Here is a 19607-nt window from a genome sequence, read left to right on the forward strand (position 1 = left end):
CCGTGTCCACTTCACCACGTTCAATAGTGCACTGGTCAGCTCCGTAACCCATGTGTCACAGTCCATATAGGACACATTCAGGCCGCGTCAGGGACTATTCCATCACATCCGTAGCCAACTGATAACACATCAGTTCCGTCTCATAGTCCAAAGTGACTTGTGGTGGTGAGAGACACTTCTCTGCCCTTCCACAACCCCAGTCATCCGCGGGCCCTACAAAGCTCAGATTCTGCCATCATGAAAATCTGCCATTAGTGACACAGATCTGCTTTATTTTAGCAGAAGCCTATTTCACACACTGGCTGGTCTGTGCTGTGTGCCTTGGCCTCATTCTGTGCCAGCAGCCTCTGTAGAGGACAACATTCATATTTAATCAGGCAGCCATTTACAGCAGCTTGCCTCGCTCACAGTGACAGGAAGTCAGGGTCGGGGGGAAATGGAGCAGACTCCCCAGGGTCTTAAAACTGGTGTACTGCCCCTCCCCCACTAGGTCAGATGGGCCTCAGCACTATGTTTTTGTCCTCTGTATCTCTGCATGGCGACCTGGTACGGATCACTATCTGTTTTATACAACCTGACAGACTTGAGCAGAACTCCCATACGCAGAACTCCCATACCCAGGAGTACTTGTCACTGCTCTTCCAATTTTGCATGGCCCTTTCTAAATGGTTTAGTCGGTTGGAACAAAGTTAGAGAGAACGGGATCTAAAGCACTTACAAATTTCTAACATATTGCGTGATATATATACAGTGAGGGGAAAAAAGTATTTGATCCCCTGCTGATTTTGTATGTTTGCCCACTGACAAAGAAATGATCAGTCTATAATTTTAATGGTAGGTTTATTTGAACAGTGAGAGGCAGAATAACAACAAAGTAATCAAGAAAAACGTATGTCAAAAATTTTATAAATTGATTTGCATTTTAATGAGGGAAATAAGTATTTGACCCCCTCTCAATCAGAAATATTTCTGGCTCCCAAGTGTCTTTTATACAGGTAACGAGCTGAGATTAGGAGCACACTCTTAAAGGGAGTGCTCCTAATCTGTTTGTTACCTGTATAAAAGACATCTGTTCACAGAAGCAATCAATCAATCACATTCCAAACTCTCCACCATGGCCAAGACCAAAGAGCTCTCCAAGGATGTCAGGGACAAGATTGTAGACCTTCACAAGGCTGGAATGGGCTACAAGACCATCGCCAAGCAGCTTGGTGAGAAGGTGACAACAGTTGGTGCGATTATTCGCAAATGGAAGAAACACAAAAGAACTGTCAATCTCCCTCGGCCTGGGGCTCCATGCAAGAGCTCACCTCGTGGAGTTGCAATGATCATGAGAACGGTGAGGAATCAGCCCAGAACTACACGGGGAGGATCTTGTCAATGATCTCAAGGCAGCTGGGACCATAGTCACCAAGAAAACAATTGGTAACACACTACGCCGTGAAGGACTGAAATCATGCAGCGCCCGCAAGGTCCCCCTGCTCAGGAAAGCACATATACATGCCCGTCTGAAGTTTGCCAATGAACATCTGAATGATTCAGAGGACAACTGGTGAAAGTGTTGTGGTCAGATGAGACCAAAATGGAGCTCTTTGGCATCAACTCTTTAGAGGAGGAGGAATGCTGCCTATGACCCCAAGAACACCATCCCCACCGTCAAACATGGAGGTGGAAACATTATGCTTTGGGGGGGGTTTTCTGCCTAGGGGACAGGACAACTTCACCGCATCAAAGGGACGATGAACGGGGCCTTGTACCGTCAAATCTTGGGTGAGAACCTCCTTCCCTAGGCCAGGGCATTGAAAATGGGTCGTGGATGGGTATTCCAGCATGACAATGACCCAAAACACACGGCCAAGGCAACAAAGGAGTGGCTCAAGAAGAAGCACATTAAGGTCCTGGATTGGCCTAGCCAGTCTCCAGACCTTAATCCCATAGAAAATCTGTGGAGGGAGCTGAAGGTTCGAGTTGCCAAACGTCAGCCTCGAAACCTTAATGACTTGGAGAAGATCTGCAAAGAGGAGTGGGACAAAATCCCTCCTGAGATGTGTGCAAACCTGGTGGCCAACTACAAGAAACATCTGACCTCTGGGATTGCCAACAAGGGTTTTGCCACCAAGTACTAAGTCATGTTTTGTAGAGGGGTCAAATACTTATTTCCCTCATTAAAATGCTAATCATTTTAGACCATTTTTGACTTGCGTTTTTCTGGATTTTTTGTTGTTATTCTGTCTCTCACTGTTCAAATAAACCTACCATTAAAATGATAGACTGATAATTTCTTTGTCAGTGGGCAAAGGTACAAAATCAGCAGGGGATCAAATACTTTTTTCCCTCATTGTGTATGTGTGTATAAAATAAAGGGAACACTTAAACAACACAATGTAACTCCAAGTTAATCACACTTCTGTGAAATCAAACTGTCCACTTAGAAAGCAACACTGATTGACAATACATTTCACATGCTGTTGTGCAAATGGAATAGACAACAGGTGGAAATTATAGGCAATTAGCAAGACACCCCCAATAAAGGAGTGCTTCAGCAGGTGGTGACCACAGACCACTTCTCAGTTCCTATGCTTCCTGGCTGATGTTTTGGTCACTTTTGAATGCTGGCGGTGCTTTCACTCTAGTGGTAGCATGAGACGGAGTCTACAACCCACACAAGTGGCTCAGGTAGTGCAGCTCATCCAGGATGGCACATCAATGCGAGCTGTGGCAAGAAGGTTTGCCGTGTCTGTCAGCGTAGTGTCCAGAGCATGGAGGCGCTACCAGGAGACAGGCCAGTACATCAGGAGACGTGGAGGAGGCCGTAGGAGGGCAACAACCCAGCAGCAGGACCGCTACCTCCGCCTTTGTGCAAGGAGGAGCAGGAGGAGCACTGCCAGAGCCCTGCAAAATGACCTCCAGCAGGCCACAAATGTGCATGTGTCTTCTCAAACGGTCAGAAACAGACTCCATGAGGGTGGTATGAGGGCCCGACGTCCACAGGTGGGGGTTGTGCTTACAGCCCAACACCGTGCAGGACGATTGGCATTTGCCAGAGAAATTCGCCACTGGTGCCCTGTGCTCTTCACAGATGAAAGCAGGTTCACACTGAGCACATGTGACAGACGTGACAGAGTCTGGAGACGCCGTGGAGAACGTTCTGCTGTCTGCAACATCCTCCAGCATGACCGGTTTGGCGGTTGGTCAGTCATGGTGTGGGGTGGCATTTCTTTGGGGGGCCGCACAGCCCTCCATGTGCTCGCCAGAGGTAGCCTGACTGCCATTAGGTACCGAGATGAGATCCTCAGACCCCTTGTGAGACCATATGCTGGTGCGGTTGGCCCTGGGTTCCTCCTAATGCAAGACAATGCTAGACCTCATGTGGCTGGAGTGTGTCAGCAGTTCCTGCAAGAGGAAGGCATTGATGCTACGGACTGGCCCGCCCGTTCCCCAGACCTGAATCCAATTTAACACATCTGAGACATCATGTCTCACTCCATCCACCAACGCCACGTTGCACCACAGACTGTCCAGGAGTTGGCGGATGCTTTAGTCCAGGTCTGGGAGGAGATCCCTCAGGAGACCATCCGCCACCTCATCAGGAGCATGCCCAGGCGTTGTAGGGAGGTCATACAGGCACGTGGAGGCCACACACACTACTGAGCCTCATTTTCACTTGTTTTAAGGACATTACATCAAAGTTGGATCAGCCTGTAGTGTGGTTTTCCACTTTAATTCTGAGTGTGACTCCAAATCCAGACCTCCATGGGTTGATAAATTGGATTTCCATTGATTATTTTTGTGTGATTTTGTTGTCAGCACATTCAACTCTGTAAAGAAAAAAGTATTTAATAAGATTATTTCTTTCATTCAGATCTAGGATGTGTTGTTTAAGTGTTCCCTTTATTTTTTGGAGCAGTGTGTATATATATCTCAACAGTGAAGAAGCGACTCCAGGATGCTGGCCTTCAAGGCAGAGTTGCAAAGAAAAAGCCTTATTTCAAACTGGCCAATAAAAACAATAGATTAACATGGGAAAAAGAACACAGACACTGGCCAGAGGAACTCTGCCTACAAAGCCAGCATCCCGGAGTCGCCTCTTCACTATTGACGTTGAGACTGGTGTTTTGCGGGTACTATTTAATGCTGCCTGTTGAGGACTTGTGAGGCGTCTGTTTCTCAAACTTTCTCCTCTTTCTATTCTGGTTAGAGCCAGTTTGCGCTGTTCTGTGAAGAGAGTAGTACACAGCGTTGTACAAGATCGTCGGTTTCTTGGCAATTTCTCGCATGGAATAGTCTTCATTTCTCAGAACAAGAATAGACTGACGAGTTTCAGAAGAAAAGTCTTTGTTTCTGGCCATTTTGAGTTTGTAATCAAACCCACAAATGCTGATGCTCCAGATACTCAAGTAGTCTAAAGAAGGCCAGTTTTATTGCTTCTTTAATCAGGACAACAGTTTTCAGCTGTGCTAACATAATTACAAAAGGGTTTTCTAATGATCAATTAGCCTTTTAAAATGAATAACTTGGATTAGTAAACACAACGTGCCATTGGAACACAGGAGTGATGATTGCTGATAATGGGCCTCTGTACGCCTATGTGGATATTCCATTGAAAATCATCTGTTTCCAGCTACAATAGTCATTTACAACATTAACAATGTCTACACTGTATTTCTGATAAATGTTATTTTAATGGCCAAAAATGTGCTGTTCTTTCAAAAACCAAGACATTTCTATATGACCCCAAACTTTTGAACAGGTGTGTGTGTGTGTGTGTGTGTGTGTGTGTGTGTGTGTGTGTGTGTGTGTGTGTGTGTGTACAGTCAGCACATACATGTCGGACTAGGCTAGTGTTCCCGGGTATGACTAGAGCGATGACAGGTCTGTGTTGTCTCAGTCCTTCCTGGCGTATCGATCAGTCTCTCCCTGTTCGCTCGGCACCGCGTGCTAATTCAGTCCCCGGCCAGGCGGGGCTGGGCACCGTCTGTCCTTGTGCACCTCTGTGGCAGCTTCTCTACTGTCAGCAGAGACGGTTAGCCACCCTCCATAAATAACACGGCATTGATTACATCTCTGTCTGACTCTGTCTCTCTCTCTCACACATTCTCTCTTTTTCAAACTGTTCTTTCTTTCTCTCTATCACACTTTTCTGCCATCCTTCTTTCAATCCATCACCACCTCTTTCCTTCCTTCCTTGGCTCTCTGCACCTCTCTTGTCATACTTTGTGTCATCGCCCTCTATCGCTGTCTTTCACTCCCTCTCCCTTTACTTCTTTGCACCTCTCACACCTCTTCTTCTCTTCCCACCTTCCCCTCTCTCTCTTCCTCATATGGCATGCTTAAGCATGACACTTTGGGACGGACATGCCAGGGCAGTCAGTCAGTCACAGACGTGCTGCCACCTGCCGGGGCTGTTGTCACGGTGATGGGTGTGGTTGACACGGCAACGTGGCCGTCAGTTCCATCCCTGACATGACACAGCAAGAGTACTCTACCTAATTGTACTCTGTATATTGAACATGTTTCCCCTACCATTACGTTCCTTTACACAGGCAGCAAACCTGCCTACAATAATATAAAACTTTCAGTCCCAGCCCTCCTGGATGTCTAAAGGGTATTGATGTCTCTCCAAACAAACATTCAAGATGAAACACTGACCATGTTTGGCACTGCACCTCAGCCTGTTGAACAAACCAGCTATTTATCATCTGGTTGATAGTGAATATTAATGGTCAAAAGCAAAGTGTCTGATTTATTGTCACTGTTCTTCCTCAGTAATAGATGGCTTTTTGTTCATTGTGGCTGTCTGACACTGACTGGCCTGTTCTGTTTGTCTTCTGCGCTGCAGGAAACAGACCCGGACTTCAACCACTGCGCCGTGTGCATCGAGGGATACCAGCTCAACGACGTGGTCCGTATCCTGCCCTGCAAGTGAGTGTGTGTGTGTGTGTGTGTTTGGTGGGTTGACTGTGTGTGTGGGTGTGTGTGTACCTATATACATCCTAAGCTAGGAGTGTGGGACATCCTGACACAGCCCTTGTGGCTCTTACACGCAACAAACTCTCACTCGGATTCGGAATACAACATGTCCGCCATCCACTCATTCTCAATGTCACGCCATCCACTTACATCCCCTCCTCTCCTTCCCTCCCTCCCTCCTCCGACGTGCGTTTCTACCCCTCCCTGAAGTTTCTCCTCCTGTCTGAGGCAATCTCCACACCCATCCGTCACATGGCGCCCCTCCTTCCCTCCCTCCTCATCCCCCCCCCACCCCACCTCTCAGGTCCGTCTCACACCTTTCCTGCTGATCTGCTCAGTGGGACGACTGTACTGACGCACATCAGACTAGACCAGAGACACACCTCCCCACAGTTCAGCCATAGTTAATTTGCACATATTAAGATGTATCACACCACCAATAAGAAAAGGTAGAAAGTTAATACTGTATTTCTGCAAGTGAGGTGACAATTCATAAACCATAAAAACTTTAACAGTAGGAGGAGTCTTTGCTACCTGTCATTCACCTCTGGTTTGACCATTTGGGTCTGATTTAGGATCCGTTGTAGGACACACATACAGCGTGTTGGCTTAGTGGATCACTACGCTTTACAAAGGAAGTGGGAAATGTAATGTCAGTCAGAGTTGACATTTAAGCTCTTGCCAGGAAAAAGGAGCAAGAGGGAGGGAAAAGAAGATGGAGTTAGGGAAAGTAACAGACCGGAGGAGGTATTGGAAGAAGGGGGAAAAAAATAATTATAACGAGCGCAGGAAGGCGGGAAGGTGAGAGAGTGTGACAAAGATGGAGAGAAAAGAGAGTTGTTCTCTAGCTAAATGGAGTCTGGTCTGTTTTGGAAATGCAGACACTATCAAGGCTGTTTCGTCTCGCTGCACACTGTGAGTCGTAACCCCTGCTTGGTAGCTCCGGCTATATTTAGATCCAGTGCTGCCAAATGACCGGCACCCACAAACACACACACTTCCGCTTCCTCCTCCGAGACACACACACACACACATACACATACAGTTGAAGTCGGAAGTTTACATACACTTAGGTTGGAGCCATTAAAACTCATTTTTCAACCACTCCACACATTTCTTGTTAACAAACTATCGTTTTGGCAAGTCAGTTAGGACATCTACTTTGTGCATGACATAAGTAATCTTTCCAACAATTGTTTACAGACAGATTATTTCACTTATAATTCACTGTATCACAATTCCAGTGGGTCAGAAGTTTACATACACTAAGTTGACTGTGCCTTTAAACAGCTGGGAAAATTCCAGAAAATGATATTATGGCTTTAGAAGCTTCTGACCTCAGACCTCAGAAAAACATTTGTACACCTCCACAAGTCTGGTTCATCCTTGGGAGCAATATCCAAACGCCTGAAGGTACCACGTTCATCTGTACAAACAATAGTACGCAAGTATAAACACCATGGGACCACGCAGCCATCATACCGCTCAAGAAGGAGACACGTTCTGTCTCCTAGAGATGAACGTACTTTGGTGCGAAAAGTGCAAATCAATCCCAGAACAACAGCAAAGGACCTTGTGAAGATGCTGGAGGAAACCGGTACAAAAGTATCTATATCCACAGTAAAACGAGTCCTATATTGACATAACCTGAAAGGCCGCTCAGCAAGGAAGAAGCCACTGCTCCAAAACCGCCATAAAAAAAGCCAGACTACGGTTTGCAACTGCACATGTGGACAAAGATCATACTTTTTGGAGAAATGTCCTCTGGTCTGATGAAACAAAAATAGAACTGTTTGGCTATAATGACCATCGTTATGTTTGGAAGAATAAGGGGGAGGCTTGCAAGCTGAAGAACACCATCCCAGCCGTGAAAAACAGGGGTGGCAGCATCATGTTGTGGGGGTGCTTTGCTGCAGGATGGACTGGTGCACTTCACAAAATAGATGGCATCATGAGGATGGAAAATTGTGGATACATTGAAGTAGCATCTCAAGACATCAGTCAGGAAGTTAAAGCTTGGTCGCAAATGGGTCTTCCAAATGAACAATGACCCCAAGCATACTTCCAAAGTTGTGGTAAAATGGCTTAAGAACAACAAAGTCAAGGTATTGGAATGGCTATCACAAAGCCCTGACCTCAATCCTATAGAAGATTTGTGGGCAGAACTGAAAAGGCGTGTGCGAGCAAGGAAATCTACAAACCTGACTCAGTTGCACCAGCTCTGTCAGGAGGAATGGGCCAAAATTCACCCAACCCAATTTAAACAATTTAACGGCAATATACTCAATTAGTGTTTGGTAGCATGTAATCTTCTGACCCACTGGGAATGTAATGAAAGAAATAAAAGCTGAAATAAATCACTCTCTACTATTATTCTGAAATTTCACATTCTTAAAATAGTGGTGATCCTAACTGACCTAAAACTGGGAATTTTTACTAGCATTAAATGTCAGGAATTGTGAAATTTAGTTTATATTTTTTTGGGCTAAGGTGTATGTAAACTTTCGACTTCAACTGTGTGTGTGTGTGTGTGTGTGTGTGTGTGTGTGTGTGTGTGTGTGTGTATGTATGTATGTATGTATGTATATATATATATACATATACATATACATGCGCACGCACATAAGCACGCAGCTGCGGACACACATACACTTTCTCTCTTATTCTGTTTCACACGCACTACTGCGCCCTTGTCTGGCAGTCTTGTTCTTGGACACCTTCTGCTGTGTCTTCTCTGCCTTGTGGATGTCAGAACATCCAGAGAGTGCTCCTCTCCTTCATCTCCTTCATCTGCACTAATGTGAAAGAACCGGACACCTGAAAGCTAAATCCCAGTAGACATCCGACCACCTCTATTTTGCCTCTGTAGATCAGTTCAGATGAAGGAGAGAAGATGGGTGTTCCTAGACTTAGGAGATGCACTGTTGTCCTTTAGTTGCAGCCAAATTAGCAGTCTAATCTCTGTGTAGTCGCATTGGGGCTGTGTTTAAGGGGTTACAACTTACTAGCTTTGCTAATTGTTACTTTATTGAGGAAAAATGTACTTACAATGACAATGTGGTTGTCCCACCTAGCTATCTTTTTATTTATTTGTATATATATGTTTTGGTACTTTTACCCCTTTAGTTAGTCTTGTCCCATTGCTGCAATTCCCCTACGGACTCAGGAAAGGTGAAGGTCGAGAGCCGTGGGTCCTCCAATACACAATTCTGCCGAGCCACACTGCTTCTTGACACAATGTTCGCTTAACACAGAAGCCAGCCGCACCAATGTGTCTGAGGAAACACCGTCCAGCTGGCGACCAAAGTCAGCTTGCAGGTGCCCGGCCCGCCACAAGGAGTCGCTAAAGCGCGATGGGACAAGGATATCCCGGCCTGCCGAACCCTCCCCTAACCTGGATGACGCTGGGCCAATTGTGCGCCACCTCATGGGTCTCCCGGTCATGGTCGGCAGTGACACAGCCTGGGATCGAACCCAGGGTCTGTAGTGATGCCTCAAGCACTGCGATGCAGTGCTTTAGACAGCTGCGACACTCGGGAAGCCCTAGCTATCTTAACCTCTATGGGCTAGGTGGGATGCAAGCGTCCCACCCGTGGTGCACTCCATCAACAGCAGGTGCATTTCAAGAGCGGCAAATTTGAATCCAAATAAATGTCAAAATTCAAATTTTTCAAACATACAACTATTTTACACCCTTTGAAAGATAAACATCTCCTTAATCTAACCACGTTTTACGATTTCAAAAAGGTTTTATGGCGAAAGCATAAATTTAGAGTATGTTAGGACAGTACATTTACAAGAGTTGTGTGTAATGTTGTGCCAATTCAAAGACAGGCGTCACCAAAACCATAAATCAGCTAAAATGATGCACTAACCTTTTACAATCTCCAACAGATGACACTCCTAGGACATTGTGTTAGACAATGCATGCATTTTTAGTTCTATCAAGTTCATATTTATATCCAAAAACAGCGTTTTACTGTGGCGTTGATGTTCAGGAAATCGTTTCCCTCCAATAACCGGCATTCAAGTCAGCACCACATATTAAATAATTAAAATTAGAAAACATTGGTAAAATATTATATTGTCATTTAAAGAATTATAGATTTACATCTCTTGAACGCAATCAACTTGCCAGATTTAAAAATAACCTTACTGGGAAATCACACTTTGCAATAATCTGAGCACTGCGCCCAGAAAAATACGCGTTGCGATACAGACTAGCCGCCATGTTGGGGAGATCTAAAATCGAAAATACTATGTAAATAATCCATTACCTTTGATTCTCTTCATCAGATGTCACTTCCAGGTATCACAGGTCCATAACGAATGTAGTTTTGTTCAAAAAAGCTCATCATTTATGTCCAAAAATCTCCGTCTTGTTAGCACATGATCTAAGCCCGCCGGACTTCACTTCATGAACGAGGGGAAAAAATATATTTCCGTTCGTTCAAACATGTCAAACGTTGTATAGCATAAATCATTAGGGCCTTTTTTAACCAGAACATGAATAATATTCAAGGTGGACGAATGCATTCTCTTTTATAACGTATTGGAACGAGGGTACCCAACATGAACTCGCGTGCCAGGTGTCTAATGGGCCATCATCGTTCCATGGCTCTTGTTCGGTCAGATCTCCCTCCAGAAGACTCAAAACACTTTGTAAAGGCTGGTGACATCTAGTGGAAGCAATAGGAAGTGCCAAAATATTCCTCAGCCCCTGTGTTTTTCAATGGCATAGGTTTAAAGGTAATACAACACATCAGGTATCCACTTCCTGTCAGAAAATGTCTCAGGGTTTTGCCTGCCAAATGAGTTCTGTTATACTCACAGACACCATTCAAACAGTTTTAGAAACTTTAGGGTTTTTTCTATCCGTATATAATAAGTATATGCATATTCTAGTTACTGGGTAGGATTAGTAACCAGATTAAATCGGGTACATTTTTTTATCCAGCCGTGCAAATACTGCCCCCTAGCCCCAACAGGTTAAGATGAATGCACTAACTGTAAGTCGCTATGGATATGAGCATCTGCTAAATGACTCAAATGTAAATGTTTAGTTTGGCCCAATTGACACAAGGACGATGTACCCACTCCTTCTTCAGACCAGTTCAGATCAGATATCAGAAATGTAAACGCAGTCCAGGACTGAACTGGCCGTCTACCATTAATGCTCTCCATCCATCCTGCTTATCCAGTCTCTGTCAAAGAGGAGCAATCAGAGGGGCTGGGAGAAGGGTAAGTGAAGAACACAGGTCCTTCCTATGAGGCAAAAAGGGAAAGACTTCATATACAGTATGTCCTCGTCCTCACAGAAGGTGTGGCCCCGCTGATAGTCGGGCATGTTTCAAAATCGATAGCTAGCGTTAAAGGAAGTTGAAAAGTCAGAAGTGTCTGAGCAGGGCTCTCCAGACCGCCTTCCCTCCAGGACATCTACAGCACCCGGTGTCACACGAAGGCCAATTAAGATCATCATGGACCACAGCCACCCGAGCCACAGCCTGTTTACCCCGCTACCATCTAGAAGGCAGAGACCGTAAAGGTTCATCAAAGCTGAGACAGAGAGACTGATAAACGGCTTCTATCTCCAGGCCATCAGACTGTTAAACAGTCATCACTAGCCGGCCTCCACCCAATACCCTGCCCTGAACTTAGTCACTGTTACTAGCCGGCTACCAACCTGTACTCTACCCTGCACCTTAGAGACTGCTGCCCTATGTACATAATCACTGAACACTGGTCACTTTAATAATGTTTACATACAGTTTCACCCACTTTACATGTATATACTGTATTCTAGTCAAGGCTCATCCTATATAACTACTGCTGTGTTTACACCTTTTCTAATCATATATTGTCCATAATGTCTATACACACCATCATATACAGATAGATTTGTATTCCGGACACTGACGTTGCTCGTTCTGATATTTCTTCATTTTAATTTTTTTGATTTGTGTGTGTTGTTTTGTATTGTTTGTTATTACTGCACTGTTAGAGCTAGAAACCTAAGTATTTCGTTGCATCTGCGATAACTTAAGCAGAATATGTGTACGCGACCAATAAAATGATTTGACACCGTTGCAATGCTATTATTTAAATAGGTGAAAGGCGCACAATAATCATTATCTCAGAACTGCTGCATACATAAGTGTCAGTCAGTCTACCTAAAGAACTAATTTCTGTTTGCAATCCATAGGCAGGCTAATTACATATGTGGATGAATCTGTGCAGTTGACTGGTCATGTTAGTAGTACCAAAATGTACCTTTTTTGATTTGTGCCCTTCATCAGGTATGTGGTTTTAGGGCACACTGCAATGATACCAAGATGCACAACTCTTTTTTTTTTTTTTTTTTTTTTTCTTGGCGACCTTCTAGTGTTTGTAGTTTAGTAGAGGAGCGGGAAACACTTGATCCTGATGGGGGGGGGGGAGAGAGAGAGAGAGAGAGAGAGAGAGAGAGAGAGAGAGAGAGAGAGATGAACAGGGCTGTTTATCAGTTCTTATCACGTGTGTGCATACTGCATCCTCTGTGTTCATACTGTATCTCTGAACACCAATCCCTCTGGTGCCTCCCTTAAGTACACACTGCTATCCCCAATCAATAACTAAAAGCATTGAAGTAAGGGAGTACACTTGACCTGCCATCAGCCATTCAATTTGTCTCTGTACATTTAATATCAGTCTATAGGACAATGTCTTGTCAATAGAGGGATGTTTTCTGGTCAGACTTGAATGCTGACTGACTGACAGGCAGGCTGGCTGGCAGGCAGTCAGACGGGAAGACAGACAGCCAGGCAGGTAGGTAGGCAAGCGGACAAATATTTTAAATGCCGTAACATGCCATCTGGATACCAACCAAGACAGGAACAACAAACAATCATCTTGGTATGTTGTTGTTCTGTGATGGCATCTGTTATAGTATCTAACAGGTGTCTACCCGTCTGTCTGTCTGTCTTTTTTTTTTCTCTGTTTTTACTCTGCTCTAAGAAAGAGTGTGTTTACTATGGCACCCTTTTCCCTATATAGTGCGTTACATTTGACCAGAGGCCAATGGGCCTTCTGGGATGCAGGAAAAGACTGTGAGTGGAATCTTTCCCTGACTGGAGTGTCTCACTTACAGCATACACATACAGACAGACTGACTTTACATCAGTCACACACACACACATTTACACTGTCAAACAATCACACAAACTACTACACAAGCTCACCCTTTGACACGTTCCCAAACACTATCACACTGGTTATATATGCACGCGTGCGCGCGCGCACACACACACACACACACACACACACACAATCAAAGCTAATTGACACACACACACACACACGCTTATCCAAGTCTCACTACAACCACAGCTTATCCAAAAGTCTCTCTTGCAGGACTGCTTCTTACTGCCCACTGACTTTCTCCCCAAGCCATTGTATGGTAAACAGACTCATCATTAATGTATGGAGCCCTTGTTTTCTGTGCCCCCCTTGAAAGAAAGTAAAGCATTGGTAGAGGGCCGCTGCAAGTGGCTTCGATAAGGAACAGAACATGCCCAGGAAATGCCCGGCCATGTTAGACAGGCACTTAACAGAATCAACGTGCACTTTTATGTTTGTCCTTAGGAATCGGCGGTTAAGTATTTTCTATTATGCATGGTTGGTACTGGCACTTAAGGATTTGTTCTTTAGCGATGATGTAATGGGGCCTTGTTTTGTTTTATGGATGCTCATCATGAGGATCTTTAATGTTGAAATAATCTATGCACCATGCTTTTGATAAAGCCATTAAGCAGTTAAGGTTAGTGATATATTATGAGGTAGGCAAGAGAAGCTACAGTAAATCTGGTCCTAATGGTCCTTTTGAAGTGCATTGAAACTGGCAGTCCGGCATCATATAAAAATAGGGAGCAGACCGTTATCTCAAACAGGAAGTTTCTCTCAGATCCACAATGGCTGTCTTGTGTCATGACGGACAGACAATGTCAACCTTGTGTCCAAGTTGCGCCACAATGATCACTGTGTCTTAAAGCGTGACTGGTTTCAGTAACACTTTATAATAAGGTCCCTTAATCAACCATTTATAAACCGGTTGTAAAGAGTTGACCATTTATGAGTCGTTGTTCCTACATTTGTAAATGTCAGTAAGCAATCTCTTAAGTCTTGTTTTATAATTTTTTTATTTTAGGATCCCCATTAGCTGTTGCCGAAGCAGCAGTTAACCTTCCCGGGGTCCACATTTATAGATTTTATTTATAAATACTATTTTAAGTAAACTGCCTTTTTCATCAGCATGCTAGGTTAGCTTTAGCATTAGCAAGCCTAGCATGCTGACGAGAAAGGCCGTTCAATTAAAATAGTGTTTATAAATGACTATTTAGAGATTGCTTATTGACATTTACAAATGTAGGATTAATGATTCAGAAATGGTAAGTAAACTGTTTATAAATGGTTTATTACAGGACCTTAATAAAGTGTTACATTTACTCTTTTCATACTCTAGGCCCTGCTTGTCAGCTCAAACAGAGCGGTCATTGTGCAATCGCAGGACGTAAAAGGGCCATGTCTAACTTTGAAGAGCCGCATGTAGGCTGTTGTGGGGCTTGTTTGTGGAGGTGGTTTCCTGCTCTTCAACTGTGTTCTTTGTTTCTGTGTCTCTCTGCACAGACATGTCTTCCATAAGCTGTGTGTGGACCCCTGGCTGAATGAGCACTGTACTTGTCCCATGTGTAAACTGAACATCCTCAAAGCTCTGGGCATCATGGTGAGTATTAGTGTAGTCAATATCTCAATGCCTTATCAGTAGAAATGTGTTAGATGTCAGTATGCAAATGTTATGTGGCAATGCCAGTACTCATAAAACAAAAAATGTGATCAACTTCACAAACGATTCTTGACCCAAATAATGAGGAAAAAGATTGCCTTAACCATGCAAATTGAGATAATGACAATATATTATGTTGATTAACAGTAGAATACAGCAAAACCTGTGTTGCGTTGTAGATTAAGGTGTTATTTCCCCAGATTGCCCTTCACATGCTGCTGCTCCCCATCATTGTGACAGACCATGTTCATCCTTGGGCGCGCTCAGTACGATGCAACGTTTTGGAACATTCAGATAGAAATAGGCTATGTAGAACAAACATGCCTCTCTGACATGTAGAATAAGGAATCACATCACCTTTATTCATGGAATTTCTATCTGCAATGTTCGAGAATGTTTGGCGACTGAACATGGCCCAGACAATTGCGTAACCATCTGTTTATGCCAGCTGTGTATGACCTCGTCCGTAGTCCTAGTATTCCCCCTGCTGGTAAGTTATGGAACTATTGCTCAGACATCAGAAACTAGTCAAACCAGGACTGAAGTGGTATCATCACGTCTGATGAGCTGCTACAAGAGCTATTTTCTCTGAAGTTAAGTGTTCATGTAAAGGTCATGGTCAAAATCAGTGTCAGCAATCAGCATGACCTAACAAGTTAATACAACACAAATTAGACTTTCCTCTAACCCTTGTGTTTAACCACTAGCCATAACATTCCTCTAACCGTTGTTTAACCTCTAGCCATAACATTCCTCTAACCGTTGTTTAACCACTAGCCATAACATTCCTCTAACCGTTGTTTAACCACTAGCCATAACATTCCTCTAACCCTTGTTTAACCTCTAGCCATAACATTCCTCTAACCCTTGTTTAACCTCTAGCCATAACATTCCTCTAACCCTTGTGTTTAACCACTAGCCATAACATTCCTCTAACCCTTGTGTTTAACCACTAGCCATAACATTCCTCTAACCCTTGTGTTTAACCTCTAGCCATAACATTCCTCTAACCCTTGTGTTTAACCTCTAGCCATAACATTCCTCTAACCCTTGTGTTTAACCACTAGCCATAACATTCCTCTAACCCTTGTGTTTAACCACTAGCCATAACATTCCTCTAACACTTGTGTTTAACCACTAGCCATAACATTCCTCTAACCCTTGTGTTTAACCACTAGCCATAACATTCCTCTAACCCTTGTGTTTTACCACTAGCCATAACATTCCTCTAACCCTTGTGTTTACTCCCCTACCCCCTTTAGCCCAACCTGCCGTGCGTGGACAACGTCGGCTTCGACATGGACCACAGGATAGGGCGCAGCCAGACGATGGCCAGCCAGCGGACAGCCCTGGTGGACCTGTCCAGTGAGACATCCATCAGCCTAGAGCCCCTGCAGCAAGGCCACCCCGGCACTGGACCCCAGATCCCCTCAGAGAGCGGAGAGCTCACCCCCCGCACCGGAGAGATCAACATCGCCGTCACCAGTAAGCAGCTTTCACCTTGGACAACCTTCTAGTCTTCAACTCAAGTTTAGATTTTATTTCAAATGACTTTATTGATATGAAAGGTTACATTCAGCAGTATAAAATCAGAACACACTGTGACCCATGCACCTATTACAAGTTTCTCACAGTTTTATTTGATCCTTGCAAATCAGGGCGGCAGGTAGCCTAACGGTTAGAGCGCTGGGCCAGTAACTGAAAGGTCGCTAGTTCAAATCCCTGAGCTGGCAAGGGGGAAAATTTGTTGATGTGCCCTTGAGCAAGGCACTTAACCCTAATTGCTCCAGGGTCACCGTTGATAATGGCAGACCCTGGCCGTGACCCCACTCTCCGAGTGTGTCTCAGGGAGAGTTGGGATATGCAACAAACAAAAAAAACATTTCCAATTCACACATGTGTATAATGCACACTTGTATCTGTGTAAAATGGGACAAATATAAACATCCACCAAATGTATATCATTATTATGTAAGCTCGGAACATAGGAATAAATCAAATGTAACCTTTTCATAGTTCACAAACTTAGTGAAGGCATTAGCCTCTGAAAAATGAAGAAAAAAATATATATCTTGTTATGCTATTTAAATGAGGTACATCTAAACTAAAGGCAAAATTATAATTCTAAACCACTTGAGCGTGCGCGCACACACACACACACACACACACACACACACACACACACACACACACACACACACACACTCAAAAGATAGATCCTAAATCCCTCCCTGCCCCTTTATCCCTCCCTTCACTAAAAGTGAGATTAGTGGTGTTCTGTTTTGTCAGCAAAAAGACAACCACTTTTAATAGGATTACACGACAACCTCTGGATCCTCTCCTGCTCTCTGTCTCGCTCTCTTTGTCTTTGACTCTGCATTTAGATTTCAGTCTCCTTTCACACTTTCCCTTGAGCTTGGACACAGACCCCCCCCCCCCAGAGACTTGTCTTTTGTAGGTCACATTGCTCCCTGCACCCCCCTCTGACTCCCCGCTGCCGCTGTCTGTTTAATCCATAATCCCTATCCAACTGATCCTAGCCCCAACCATGAGAAGGAAAAATGCACAACTGACCTAAGATGACCTCTTGAACGACAATCTGTTTTACTGTGCATAACTATTTATGAAGGGGGGAGATGTGATTTCACAGCACTGCACCAAAAAAATAAGAACATGCACTGCAGTTATTATTGCAATACTACTACTTGTTTATTACTGCAATACTACTTGTTTATCGTTCTTTCACTTATAGCTAGTAATTATAATTCAGTAATGCATACGGTGTTGCTACCATGTTGTTATGCTGTGTTGCTACCATGCTGTGTGTCATGTGTTGCTGTCTTGCTATGTTGTCGTCTTAGTGTTGTCTCTCTTGTTGTGATGTGTGTTTTGTCCTAGATTTATATTGTATTTATTATTATAATAATTTTGGGATCCCAGGCCCCCGTCCCCGCAGGAGGCCTTTTGCCTTTTGGTTGGCCGTCATTGTATATAAGAATTTGTTCTTAACTGACTTGCCCTGTTAAATAAAGGTTAAATACATAAATAAAATAAAACAGCAATTTGAATGAATAGCTGATCCTGTGAGTAGTTCAAAATCTGAAAAACCTGTTTCAGGATAGGCCTATTTTCATAAATTCATTGAAGTCAGTCTTATATAAATCCACCCAATTTCTGCTGTTTGATAATGTGACCCAGGTTCCTCTCATTTCTCTCATTTCTGCTGTTTGATAATGTGACCCAGGTTCCTCTCATTTCTGGTAAACCTCAAAGGGCTCCTATAGTGATAGTTATGCCTGTTCTCTTTCAATGCGGACAGTTTTACCTGACTTTTCTCAATTTAAAGAGACTGCACGTTACGTTAGTAACATGCAGTATAGATGGACCTAGATGCGCCTCGGTTTCTCTCTTTTGTCGCTGTTGGATGCGTCTGCAGTGTGGATGGCGTGCCGTGTGGATGTGTTTTGTGCCTGTGTGTACATAACTGTCTTTACGCTATGCCCATGCTTCCAGGTCTTTCTCTCCGGTCTTCAAGCTTGTCCTGGTGAATGTCTCCTTTCTCCTGCCTCTCTCCGTGTCGCTCTCCTCTGGATATTTCTCTGGATCTTAAGGACGTCTCTTCTTTATCTCTTCGTTTTCCTGACTTTACTGCTGGTTTTCAAAGAGGAAAGATCTTTTGTGTTTTCCTGTTTGGCCTCGTCGGTTAACCCAATGCATGTTGGGCTGCAATGACCCCCCCCCTTTCCTTTTATTGACAGAGGAGTGGTTTATAATCGCCAGCTTCGGCCTTCTCAGCACTCTCACTCTGTGCTTTATGATCATCAAGGCCACAGCCAGGTTCTCCAGCCCTGAGTGAGTACCACCATACACTTCCAGAATTCAATACATTCAATATGTCTACTCCTTAATTACATTTCAATCAAGCCAATTGATAAAGCTTGAGTCACAGATTGTTGTTGTTTATTTCATTTCTGCTTAACTAAGCCCAGGGCTATACTTCTTGATTTGTGGATATCGGAAAATTGGCTCAACTCAGGCTACTTTGAACCATTGTCGAGACAATGGAGTTTGGATACAGTCCAGACAGATGCAAAACAGTCAGACTAGTATTCAAATGTGGCAAACTTCCATTTCCATGAATTTACTAAACTTGGATCGTAGCTAACATAAATCGAAATACTTTAACAGCACAATTGTTTCATACTGTACAGTATATGTGTACTGAAGTTAAGTACAGTTGACATGGGTACTGGCATGTATCTGATACAGAGAGAGTTTGAAAAGTAATGAAATATTGGATTGTGAATGTTTTCACATGAACTAACAAGGATACTGTGTAAAGTAACACGGAAGGCTCCATCCATCCCCTCTCAGACGAACTTCAAAAGTATTAGAGCTAAGTGCCTTAACACGAGAACATCATGGTTTAAAAGAAGATTAAAAGTATTTATGTTAAGATCAATTACATTCCCCTTCTCTGTTCCTACGTGTCTTTTAATGCGCCGTCTTTCTTCTGCTACCTTTTCTAACATCGTTCCTTTCCTCTTCCTTCTCTTCCAGCCTGGAGTGGGTGAAGAGAAGATGATCGCCTTATTGCCCCTCTCGACCCTTTCTCTGGCGGAGCCTCATGGCAATGTTGTCTTCTTCTGCCATATGTTTCTGTATTGTATTTTGTAAGCTTTTACTACTGTACTGGCTGAGTCTGGCTGTAATTGTTTTAAGTGGTTGTAATAGGGCAAAGCGCTTTGAGACATTAAATCTTCCCTCCTTTTGACTTGTTATATTCTCTTTCGTAATCAATACTGTGTGTGTGTGTGTG

At 43.7% G+C, this 19607-nt stretch overlaps 1 protein-coding gene across 8 annotated transcripts in view; it reads left to right on the forward strand.

Moving 5' to 3' along the window:
- Window positions 1–19607, forward strand: part of LOC106604565 (E3 ubiquitin-protein ligase RNF130) — a 72642-nt gene that overhangs the window by 50464 nt on the left and 2571 nt on the right. For 3 of the 8 annotated variants that reach the window (XM_045718030.1, XM_045718031.1, XM_045718032.1), the window contains exons 6-11: window positions 5840–5922; window positions 14632–14728; window positions 16051–16273; window positions 18547–18640; window positions 19117–19175; window positions 19349–19562. In XM_045718030.1, coding sequence (XP_045573986.1) covers window positions 5840–5922; window positions 14632–14728; window positions 16051–16273; window positions 18547–18640; window positions 19117–19175; window positions 19349–19362 — 570 coding nt within the window. In that variant the 3' untranslated portion in view covers window positions 19363–19562. Of the gene's footprint in view, window positions 1–5839; window positions 5923–14631; window positions 14729–16050; window positions 16274–18546; window positions 18641–19116; window positions 19176–19348; window positions 19563–19607 lie in introns of those variants that run through there. The other 5 variants (XM_045718034.1, XM_045718035.1, XM_045718036.1 and 2 more) reach the window with 3 other exon arrangements.

This window comes from Salmo salar, chromosome ssa05 (genome assembly GCF_905237065.1).
Source record: "Salmo salar chromosome ssa05, Ssal_v3.1, whole genome shotgun sequence".
NCBI classification, from domain to species: Eukaryota; Metazoa; Chordata; class Actinopteri; order Salmoniformes; family Salmonidae; genus Salmo; species Salmo salar.